The sequence below is a fragment of the Hylobates moloch genome, unplaced genomic scaffold, assembly GCF_009828535.3.
Source record: "Hylobates moloch isolate HMO894 unplaced genomic scaffold, HMol_V3 SCAFFOLD_15, whole genome shotgun sequence".
Lineage (NCBI taxonomy): Eukaryota > Metazoa > Chordata > Mammalia > Primates > Hylobatidae > Hylobates > Hylobates moloch.
Genome location: NW_026652290.1, coordinates 96,401,013 through 96,413,548, shown reverse-complemented (window position 1 = coordinate 96,413,548; position 12,536 = coordinate 96,401,013). Strand labels below are relative to the sequence as shown.

General features: G+C 43.4%; 1 protein-coding gene across 4 annotated transcripts in view; it reads left to right on the top strand.

Annotated features, from left to right (window-relative positions):
- Positions 1 to 12,536, top strand: part of ZNF555 (zinc finger protein 555) — a 40,950-nt gene that overhangs the window by 10,819 nt on the left and 17,595 nt on the right. For 2 of the 4 annotated variants that reach the window (XM_058428886.1, XM_058428887.1), the window contains exons 3-4: positions 668 to 851; positions 1,570 to 2,951. In XM_058428886.1, coding sequence (XP_058284869.1) covers positions 668 to 851; positions 1,570 to 2,951 — 1,566 coding nt within the window. Of the gene's footprint in view, positions 1 to 667; positions 852 to 1,569; positions 9,212 to 12,536 lie in introns of those variants that run through there. The other 2 variants (XM_032176821.2, XM_032176820.2) reach the window with 2 other exon arrangements.

Genomic DNA, 12,536 nt, shown 5'->3' with positions numbered 1-12,536 from the left:
AAAAAAAAAAAAAAAAAAAAAAAAGACAGACATAGTCACAGGTGTCATAGAGCTAGAATGTAATGTTTTTCCATGAGAATGAGAATCTGTATTTCAGCTTTTTCTTTTTGTGGAGAAAGCTCCCTTCATGTCGTCATTGTGGATATAGCTTTGATAGGCCTGGTGAAATTTGTCTGTGCAAGCCAGCGAAAATTTGATTTTTTTTTTTTTTTTTTTGAGACGGAGTCTCACTCTGTCGCCCAGGCTGGAGTGCAGTGGTATGATCTCGACTCACTGCAACCTCTGCCTCCCGGGTTCAAGCAATTATCTGGCTCAGGCGCCCAAGTAGCTGGGATTAGAGGTGAGCGCCACCATGCCCGGCCAATTTTTGTATTTTTAGTAGAGGTGGGGTTTCACCATGTCAGCCAGGCTGCTCTTGAACTCCTGACTTCGTGATCCACCTGCCTCAGCCTCCCAAAGTGCTGGGATTACAGGCGTGAGCCACCGTGCCTGGTCATGATTTTTTTTTTTTAATAATTTTTCTATGCTTACTAATACTGTGTTTATTGAGTTGCTTACCTTTTTGACCATTTTGTGTTTGATGAAGTCCTGAGATAGCTAAACTCCTCAGTGTCATTTTCTGCTAACAAGTGCCTTCTTATATGATTTGTTTGTTTTTTGGTTTCAGATGATGAAACTCAATTTAAGGCCAGTGGGTCAGTTTCTCAGCAGGATATTTATGGAGAAAAAATACCCAAGGAATCTAAAATAGCCACATTCACCAGAAATGTTTCCTGGGCCTCTGTTTTAGGAAAAATTTGGGACAGTCTTAGCATTGAAGATCATCCCACAAACCAGGGGAGAAATCTCAGGTGAGCTGCACTCGCAAGAGAACACAATATTTCAGGAGAGAATCTTAGTCTGTCATTAAACTTTAAAAAAGCAAGCAAACAGAAAATTCATCCAAGCCTAGCTCCAAATTTGCTTAATCCACAGAATTTTTACAAAAAATATTTCTTTAAATGTGACATAGACAGTGAGTGACATTAGAAACATAATTTAGATGGAAACCATTATCAAGATACCCTAGGCCGGGTACGGTGGCTCACGCCTGTAATCCTAGCACTTTGGAAGGCTGAGGTAGGCAAATCACTTGAGGCCAGAAGTTCGAGACCAGCCTGGCCAACATGGTGAAACCCTGTCTCTACTAAAAATACAAAAATTATCAGGGTATGGTGCCGCAGGCCTGTAATCCCAGCTACTTGGGAGGCTGAGGCAGAATTGCATGAACCCAGAAGCAGAGGTTGCAGCGAGCTGAGACTGCACCACTGCATTCTAGCCTGGGTAACAGAGTAAGACTCTGTCTCAAAAAAAAAAGAAAGAAAAAGAAACCCTATACATAAGAAACACTTTTAATAATGGCAGTGGTCAAGCCGTCTTCCAGGGCATTCAGTTTATTTCATTTTCAGACAGTTCACATGGGGTGAAATACCTGTGTTTTCACTGAAAATGGTTAAGATGCAGTCCTAATCCTAATAAATACTAACAAATCATTATTAATCAAACCAATAACATGCTTCTCATTTTTAGTAGAAATAATGTGTTGGAGAGACTCTGTGAAAGTAATGATCAATGTGGAGAAGCCTTCAGCCAGATTCCACATCTTAATCTGTACAAGAAAATTCCACCTGGAGTAAAACAGTATGAATACAACACGTACGGAAAAGTCTTCATGCATCGCCGTGCATCCCTCAAGAGTCCCATCACAGTTCACACTGGACACAAACCGTATCAGTGCCAGGAATGTGGGCAGGCCTACAGTTGTCACTCATACCTAAGAATGCATGTGAGAACCCACAATGGAGAGAGACCCTACGTGTGTAAATTATGTGGGAAAACCTTTCCTCGTACTTCCTCCCTCAATCGGCACGTAAGGATTCACACTGCTGAGAAAACCTACGAATGTAAGCAATGTGGGAAAGCCTTTATTGACTTCTCAAGTCTTACTAGTCATCTCAGAAGTCACACCGGAGAGAAGCCATATAAGTGTAAGGAATGTGGGAAAGCTTTCAGTTATTCCTCAACGTTTCGAAGACACACAATAACACACACTGGCGAGAAGCCATATAAATGTAAGGAATGTGGGGAAGCCTTTAGTTATTCCTCAACTTTTCGAAGACATATGATTTCACACACTGGAGAGAAGCCACATAAATGTAAAGAATGTGGGGAAGCCTTCAGTTATTCTTCGGCTTTTCGAAGACACATGATAACACACACTGGAGAGAAACCCTACGAATGCAAACAATGTGGGAAAACCTTCATTTATCTACAGTCCTTTCGAAGACATGAAAGGATTCACACTGGAGAGAAACCCTACGAATGCAAACAGTGTGGGAAAACCTTCATTTATCCCCAGTCCTTTCGAAGACATGAAAGGACTCATGGTGGAGAGAAACCCTATGAATGCAACCAGTGCGGGAAAGCATTCAGTCACCCCTCCTCCTTTCGAGGACACATGAGGGTGCACACTGGAGAGAAACCCTATGAGTGCAAGCAGTGTGGGAAAACTTTCAACTGGCCCATATCTTTACGAAAACATATGAGAACACACACTAGAGAGAAACCCTATGAATGTAAACAGTGTGGGAAAGCCTTCAGCTTGTCCGCTTGCTTTCGAGAACATGTGAGAATGCACCCTGAAGACAAATCCTATGAATGCAAGCTATGTGGGAAAGCTTTCTTTTGCCACATATCCTTACAAAAACATATGAGAAGGCATACCGCAGAGAAACTCTATGAATGCAAGCAGTGTGGGAAAGCTTTCAGTTGGCCTGAACTTTTGCAACAACACGTGAGAACACACACTGTAGAGAAGCCCTATGAATGTAAGGAATGTGGGAAGGTCTTCAAATGGCCATCGTCTTTACCCATACATATGAGACTGCACACTGGAGAGAAACCTTATCAATGTAAGCATTGTGGGAAAGCATTCAATTGTTCCTCATCCTTAAGACGACACGTGAGAATACACACTACAGAAAAACAGTATAAGTGTAATGTAGGACATCCTCCTGCAAATGAATTCATGTGCAGTGCTTCAGAAAAGTCACACCAGGAGAGAGATCTGATCAAAGTTGTAAATATGGTGTTGCCTTTATGAGTTCCTTATCCTGAAAGTGGACACTTAAGGAGTGTGTCTGTAGTTCATTTGCTAATAAACATTTAGGTGAAAAATAATTCTGCAAGTACTCTTAGCTATCCTACATGAATTTTAACAGGTAGTTTCTTACAATTCAGTAAATAAAACTTTCATCTTAGAGTGTTTTGGACTCATGGATGATTTGAAGTGTATTTTTAATATGCAACTAGGTTCAAGTTTTATTTCATTTCTTAAATTGTAACCGACTTAGTGTGGCAGGTATTGGATATCACTTATCTATTATATTTTCCACCTTTCTTACTGGGAGTATTTTTATTGTTTGGCCAGAGGAGCCTTATTCCATTTTCTAAGAAGTAGTTGGCAGAATTTTGTAATTATGCAAAGTTGTTTAAGGAGTATAGCCTCAAATGAATTGTCATGTTTAATGTTTGCCCTTTGCTGTTTGTCTTTGCTTGTGATTGTAAATTGGAGAGTAGGCTTTGACTTGTGATATGACAGAGAAATCCAGAGTTGCAGATGGTTCTTCCGCATTGTTGTCAGTGTGGGTAATGTTAGGAACTTCATTTGCTGGAATGCATTTCCTTTATGGTTCCATGTGCAAATTTACCAATAGCCATAACTTGAATGAAATTTAGAATGAAGAAGTGAAGACGTAAGTCATCGCTGAGCTTTTGGGGTCACATTAAATGGAGATGGACAGATGCATAGGGGCTTCGTGAACATCAACCTTCAGCTTATTTTCCAGATTCTTATTCCTGCCAATCAAGAGTACCATCAAGAGAAACACTTAAGTGCTTGATTTCCATTGTGTCAGAGGTGTAGTCTTCCTCAGACATCTCCATTAACTTGGTATCAGGGATATGCCTTTGTGGTCAGTCACCTACAGTCTGGATTTTTCTCAAAACCCTGTATGACCTCTTGACCACTGATTCAGACTGTCTTGTTTGGCCATCTCTGAGCTTCTGATTCTCCCGTTCTGTAGATCTTAACATATTTGCATGGGGTCTAATTTATATAGTGAACACCTTGTTATCTTAATACTTCCAGTGGCTCTCTGTGATCCTGATTCCACCACGAAAGCCACAGTGTTGCAGTCAAAGAAGAAAAACAACACATGGGACTTTGTAACCTATTGCATTTTTAAGTGTGCCGACCCAGTCCTATGTGAGAACAAATACCTTCCTCATATATTAGATTTAGGGAGATTTCTGTTACTCAGAACTAAAGGCAGTTTCTTGATATGGGTTAAATTATGAGGTTTGATTATGTATCATTAAAAATAATGTGGATTTTGTTTCAAGGAAAACCTTCTCTAGATATTTCTTAGAAATATTCTGTTTAACTGGGCACAGTAGCTCACGCCTGTAATCCCTGCACTTTGGGAGGCTGAGGTGGGCAGATCGCTTGAGGTCAGGAGTTTGAGACCAGCCTGGTTAACATGGTGAAACCCTGTCTCTACTAAAAATACAAAAATTAGCTAGGCATGGTGGTGAGTGCCTGTAACCCCAGCTACTTGGGAGGCTGAGACAGGAGAATCGCTTGAACCCAGGAGGCACAGGTTGCAGTGAGCCAAGATCACACCACTGCACTCCAGCCTGGGAGACAGGGAAAGACTCCCATCTCACAAGCAAAAAAAGAAAAAAATATCCTATTTACTGTGCTTTCAAATTAGTTGTTTAGAGACTATATTAATTTCCCAGGGCTGCCGTAACAAAGTACAAAAACTGGGTGACATAGGAAAACAAACTTTTTGTTTCTCAGTTCTGGACCCAGAAATCCAGAAACAAGGCATTGGCAGGACCATGCTTTTTCTGAAGATGCTAGGGAAGGATCCGTTTCAGAACTCAGCTTCTGGTATTTCCTTAGCTTGTGGCAGCATAACTCTAATTTTCACATGGCATTCTCCCTGTGTGTGTGTCTCTCCATGTGACAATATTTTTATACATACACACCACTCATTGGGTTAGGCCCCACTTTACTTCACTATGATTTTACCTTAACTAGTTACTTTGGCAACAACTCTCTTTCCACATACTGACGTACCACGAATTAAGATTTCAACATAAAAATTTTGGGAGACCCAATTCAACCCATAACACCAAGAAATGTTATTTTTTGTTTACTGAGAGAATTATGGATTTCAAATCAACTTCGTAATTTTGATAATTTAAGCATGTTACATTTTGAATCAGTATTACCAGGTATATACAAATACAGGTATTTTTTGTCATATAAATGTTATTTTTAATTGCTATATACTTCACATTTGCCATTAAATTTTTTTTTTTTTTTCGAGACAGGGTCTCGCTCTGTCACCCAGGCTGGAGAGCAGTGGTGTGACCTTGGCTCACTGCAACCTTCATCTCCCAGGTTCAAGTGATTCTCCCGCCTCAGCCTCCCGAGTAGTTGGGATTACAGGCATGCACCACCACACCCAGATAATTTTTGTATTTTTAGTAGAGATGGGGTTTCACCATGGCCCAGGCTGGTCTTGAACTCCTGACCTCAGGTGATCTGCCCACTTCAGCCTCACAAAGTGCTGGGATTACAGACGTGAGCCACCGCGCCCAACCTAAAATGATTTCTTATTTGTGGTTAATAACAAAAAGTGGAAATAATGGTTTTGTCAATGCCCTCTACCCAGAAACCACCAGGATCACACTGGTAGTCAAAGAAAATTCGCTGTGTTGAGTTCACGTTTGAACACATGATCAAGAAAGGGCTGTGGCTTGTATCGGTCAGAAGGTGTTTAAAAGGAGTTACTATCAGATTTGGCCTTGTGTTCTGTGATTTTGGTGAGTGTTCAAGGAAGCCAGGCTTTGGTCTGGATTGGATGTTCTCAGGTCACGAATATAATTCTCTGGGAACTCCCAAAGTTCTCATCTACAAAGCAGAAGTTAATTGGAGCTGAAAACTAACCAGTAAAGCAGCAGCAGCCAGTCATATTGGGGAGAAGGGGGGAACGTTTGATGATTTTTGTGGTTTAGAGGTGAGTTCCGGAAGAAAAGAAGGTATGTTTGACATCCTCAAACGAGAAAATTTTTCATGTGTTTTATAGGCCAAGGAGGCAGAAGCTTTTGTTTTAATGAGCTAGAAAGCCCCAAAAGCCTATTTTAAGTTTTCTCAGGTATCATTTCAACCTCTGAGCTTCCAGAATTAACTAGGGAAGAGGAAGAACATGTAACACCTTAGAGTTTTATTAAAGAGCAAACAATATCCAATAATCTCCATTACTTTCCATGTTAACATAAGTTTTCATAACGCTCTATAGATGAATGTGATTTGGCAGTCACTTGTATTTCTTAACACCCACTTACCCATCATTCCCTCTTAGATGAAAAAAGTTAAGCACAGGGACCACAGAGTCTTGTATATTCATGTAGCTCATGATGATGGAATCAAGTTTGAAGGCTTACCCTGTGCTTAACCTATATTGGGCATTGTCAAAACTTAAATTTAGAACACTGGAAAGCAAGTATAATTAATTTTACAAATAGAGCATGGAATTTTACAAAAAGACTCCTAAGGCTATATGGTATTCCTTTTATAAGACATGGAAAAGTGAAAAATAAATGAACAAATCGCTGGTTAGAAGTAGGGGATTTGAGTACAAATGGGCGTAAGAGTGTTCTGTCATGATTGTAGTGAAAAGCATTTATGAAAACTCATAAGGCTACTCTTAAAATAGCAAATTTTTTTGTATGTGTATTTTAAAGTTAAACAATAAAAATGCTTTCAGTATGTTAAAGAACTCAAGACCGGGTGCAGTGGCTCATGCCTATAATCCAAGCACTTTGGGAAGCTGAGGCGGGAGGATTGCTTGTGGCCAGGAGTTTGAGGGTGCAGTGAACTATGATCACGCACTGTACTCTACACTGGGTGACAGAGCAAGAACCTGTCTCAAAAAAAAAAAAAAAAAAGGAATTCAAAACTTTCCTGAAACTTGATATATAAGTTCGCAATAAGACTTTTCCCTAGCTGGGTGCGGTGACTCATGCCTGTAATCTCTCAACATTTTGGGAGACTGAGGCAAGAGGATCACTTGAGGTCAGGAGCTAGACACCAGTCTGGGCAACATAGCGAGACCTCAACTCTACAAAAAAAAGTGACCCAGGTTGGGTGGTGCATGTCTGTGGTCCCAGCTACTTGGCAGGCTGAAGTGGGAGGATCACTTGAGTCCTGGAGGAGCCATGATCGTGCCACTGCACTCCAGCTTGGGCGACAGAGCAAGACTGTCTCAAAAAAAAAAAAAAAAAAAAGACTTCCCCCACCATCTTGGAATTCTCTGGAGGAAATGCAGGGCTGGATGACAAGGACTTGTGCCTCGTCAGACCCTGTTTGAAACCCAGTCTGAAGTTTTGAAACACCCACAAGGGCCATACCTGACTTCATCTCACGCACATAACAGGAGAGAAGAGGGAGGTCTTCCAGAATCTGTCTTTGAGTTTACACCAGGTTCTTCGCATCTGATCTTTGGGAATGCTGTGGTTCTGAAACATAAAACGGGGACCCTACACTTCTTCCCAGGAATACCCTGCCTGGAAGCATCCTGATCCTGTCTTCAGACAAGGGGCATCCGCATCTTGTTGTCTAGGGCCTTTCCTGAGGCCACTTCCAGCTCCAAAGTTCTCATCTCAAGCTCAGCTCTGTGTCTTCATGCTGGGAAATGTCTTTATGGATCCCCAAACTCCTCTTCCTGTTGGGAACACGTGGCAGCCCCGCGTTGTGAGGTGAGATAGAAGAGGCAGTGGCAGAACCCATGCCATGGAGACATGCCCATCAGCCACAGCAGCTCCTGCGACTGCATAAATCCATAGGCACAATCACACGCCTCACAGTGTCAGCATCTCCCATGACACCACAAAGATCCCGAGCTGGGACCCACCTATAGTGATGGGGTGATGGGGTTTCACCTGTAAGCGGGCAAACAGGCGCTCCTTCTCACTGTCCAGTCACCTGACGTGCCTCTTCTGTGCACTCAGGTCGTGACACCCCAGGAGGTGCCCGTCGCGCCCCAAGCTCTTTACCTGCTTCCTCCCCACACTCCAGGACGCGCGTTACTAACGCCTCACCAGAGCGCACGTGCCCTTCTCAGGAGCAGCCTCGACGCGCGCAGCCTCAGCCCATTGGCCTGCAGGAAGTGGAGTTCCAGAAGACAAGCCCCTCAGGCTCCGGAAGCCCCGCCCTGCAGACTGTTCCCAGGATGCAACACGGGCTCGCGTCTAAAAGAGCTGTGCTTTGTTGGGGCTATCTGGGAGTTTCCGCCTTCAATGAAGTGTGCAGGCGCACTTAGGCGAAGCGGGACGACTCTAAGAAGTGGAGACATCAAGAGTGGTACTGGAAGTGGCGGAAGCTCTCCTCTTGCCCTCTTCAGCTTCCGGTGTGGTGGGTCCCGGATATCACGTGTCTGTGGCAGGTAGACAGCCCGAGCGCCAGAGGCCTTCATCTTGTAATGGCGGATGTACTTGAGTAGACACGACAGATGGGGAAGGACCCTGATGGTCCGAGGGACCTTCCACAGCAAGTAGAAGGCACTGCTATGAATATGGTGGCGTCAGAGGTGACTGCAAAAAAGGACAGGGCAGCCGAGCAAGGAAGAGAAACCAGTGATGTCCTAACTGAGCTCCCTGGGTCTGGTAGTGAGGAGCTCTTAGAATTTGAGCCGCGTCAGGGGCTACAGCATCATGACTCTTGTCCTGTCGCGGACTCAGGCTCCCTGTTCTCAGGTTCTTAGGTAGACAGTGAGGGCTCGGGAAGGCTCCCACCACCACCGCCACTCCACCAAAACGGCTGAAGGACCTTCCTTTCGGGTTCGGGGGATCTCCTTCTTCCACAAGGGATGGATGTGAAGACAACTCATTCTGTGACGTTCTTATGGATGTGGCCCTCTGATGAGATGTGTGCACACCTTGCTGAATGCATATGTCTGTTGAGCCTGGACATTAAGTATTTCTTGATGTTCTTCTGTGTAACAGGTGATGTCCTAGGTGCTGCAGTGAACAGAAGAGACAAAATATCCTTGTTCCCTTGAAGCTAATGTCATAGGGGCAAAAAAAAAAAAAAAAACAAGGGATGCAAGTCAAGTACACTTTGTATGGACAGTGGTAATTCCTAAGAAGAAAAACAAAGGTGGGGTTAAGGGGTGCAGAAGGCCTGGACTATGTGTGTCTGTGGGATAGTCTGTTAATACCTCTGGGACTCTCATCTCTTGGGTGTGCTTGGGTGTGTCCAACTGTTTTTCCTAGTGACAAAGTCTGGGTGATTCTGTGGGGACATATATTGGTGTATCTGGGAGGTCCCATGTGTCTCAGTGGTGGTCCCTGTTTTCAGGAAAGTGTCTGTGAATGTCCATGTGTCTCACTGCACAGCTGTGATTTTTCTGTGTGTCTATGTTTTCCAGTCTTTGTGTGATGAAATATAAAGGCCTAGCAGGCTCAGAGTTATTAATGAATTGTACTTAAGCGTTGAGAGGCATATATTATTGCACTATTAAATTCTTCCAAAATATAGTTTAAAAAAAAAAGCTTCACAGTTTTTTAGTAAGTTTGAGTGAATTTTTTTTTTCAGGGAGTGGGGGACAGAGTCTCCATCCGTTGCCCAGGCTAGAGTGCAGTAGTGCAGTCTCAGCTCACTGCAACCTCTGCCTCCAGGGCTCAAGCGATTCTCGTGTCTCAGCCTCCCAAGTATCTGGGATTACAGGTGTCTGGCACCATGCCCAGCTAATTTTTTGTATTTTTAGTAGAGATGGGGTTTCACTATGTTGGCCAGGCTGGTCTCAAACTCCTGATCTCAAGTGATCCTCCACCCACCTCAACCTCCCAAAGTGCTGGGATTACAGGTGTGAGCCACTGCGCCCAGCCTCAAGTTGATTTTTTAAAGTTTGGCATTCATTGTTTATTTAAAAAACAACAATTGGGCAGGGATCAGAGGCTCACACCTGTAATTCCAGCACTTTGAAATGAGGCAGGTGGATTCCTTGAGCTCAGGAGTTCCAGACCAGGCTGGCCAACTTGGAGATACCCCATCTCTGCAAAACATGAAAATTAGCCAGGTGTGGTGAGGCTCGCCTGTAGTCCCAGCTAATCAGGAGGCTGAAGCTGGAGGATAGCTTGGACCCAGGAGGTCGAGGCTGCAATAAGCCAGGGTCGTGCCACTGCACTCCAGCCTGGAAATAAGAGCAAGACCCTATCTCAAACAAACAAACCCTATCTCAAACAAACAAACCCTATCTCAAACAAACAAAAACAGCCATATTTTATTTTAAAACATATATCAAATGAATTATTACCAGGAAGCCTGTTTTCTAAATGGTAATCCTTTAAACACTAATTTTTATGAAAGTGACCAGTACTTTTTGTAAATCATAAACCATGAGTGTTTTCTTCAATTTGGTTTATAAATAAATAATATCAGAGTTTGCACTTCCATTGATTCTTAAATAGAATATTTTCAGAAATAGAATATTTTCAGATATAAAATGCATCAGGAGTTTTGACCGAATTCCCTAGTGATTGATGGAGGCCAGCCAATCCTCAGCTGCACCTCAGAACCTGCCATTAAATTTAAAATAGAAGATCAGAAACTAAACTTCTAAATTGACAGTGGTCCGACTTTCTCTACCAGCTTCTCAGAGGACTCATCTCTACTGTTACTTTCCATTCTATTCAAGCTGTCAGAGTCTCTAGGCAACCTGTTTCGTTACCCATGTCTCAGGCCACACCAATATCCTGTTTTGATTAACACTCATTATAGCTTTCTAGTTTCTGAAGGCTCACCGGTAAACTTTCTAGGTAGTGATTTGTTACATAAATTTAATGCCATCCTACAATGTAATGGCAAAGGTGTTTTTATTCCCCTGACCTCAGACCAAACCTCAAACTTTCTGTTTTCCCTAATTGAGACTTGTCCTCTGAAGAGGATGCAACCTCAAGTGATGTTCCAATTACTTCCAATTACTGATGTTCCGATTAGTCTCTGGGCCTCATATGCAAATGAAGTTGCATTGCTACAGAGCGCAGAGACTGTGCACATTGCCTAGAAAATGAATAAGCCTTTTTTTTTTTTTTTTTTTTTTTTTGAGATGGAGTCTCACTCTGTCACCCAGTCTGGAGTGCAGTGGCGCAATCTCGGCTCACTGCAAGCTCCGCCTCCCGGGTTCACGCCATTCTCCTGCCTCAGCCTCCCAAGTAGCTGGGACTACAGGCACCCGCCACCGCGCCTGGCTAATTTTTTGTATTTTTAGTAGAGACAAGGTTTCACCATGTTAGCCAGGATGGTCCCGATCTCCTGACCTCGTGATCCACCCGCCTCAGCCTCCCAAAGTGCTGGGACTACAGGCGTGAGCCACTGCACCTGGCCTAAGCTTTTTCAATCAATAGCTCAATGCCCTCTCATGTCAATATGCAGAACAAGGAACTGAATCTATACTAGACTCTATTACAGCAGTGTCCATTATCTTTACTTTCTCCCACTACAATACCCCAGTCTTGCCAGTAAAAATGAGAAGGGAAGTTTGACATTGATGAGCACCAAATTTACCAATTTTACAAAATCTAATAGCCATAATTCTTGTAGTTCTTCACCACCCTACAGTTCCCAATACAACCACTACTTTTACCCCAGTTCCTGCTTATGCAGCCTGGTTTGCATGAATGGACCTCTGCTCAGCTGTCTTTTCCATTCCTTTGCACCCTGGTTCACAGTTCCTCTTTGCACCCTGACTCACAGTTCCTCTTTGCAGTTCTGTTTAGAGGAGGACAGTGGGTATGGCCTGCACACCTCAGGAATATTGTTGGTACCCCATCAATATTTTCCCAAGCCCTTAAGGCCTACTGAGACTTTGTAACATGTATCCAAGGCTCTACTCTTGTTCAGTATACTGATGATCTCTTTGTAGCCAAACTAAGCAAGGTGGTCTTACGGATTTCCTCATTCTCCTAGAGACACTAGCTGAATTAAGCCATAAAGTCTCCCAATCTAAATTTCAGTGGGTGTAGATAGCTATGACTTAGGATGCGAGATATCTCAGGGCACTCAAAGCTCACCCAGAACAACTTGAATCAATTTTATCCATCGCTGTCCACAAAATAAAAGCAGATATGGGCCGGGTGAGGTGGCTCACGCCTGTAATCCCAGCACTTTGGGAGGCCAAGGTGGGCAGATCATGAGGTCAAGAGATCGAGACCATCCTGGCTAACACAGTGAAACGCTGTCTCTACTAAAAATGCAAAAAATTAGCCGGGCATGGTGGCTCACGCCTGTAGTCCCAGTACTCGGGAGGCTGAGGCAGGAGAATTGCTTGAACCCAGGAGGCAGAGGTTGCAGTGAGCTGAGATCATGCCATTGCACTCCAGCCCGGGCAACAGAGCAAGACTCTGTCTTTAAAAAAAAAAAA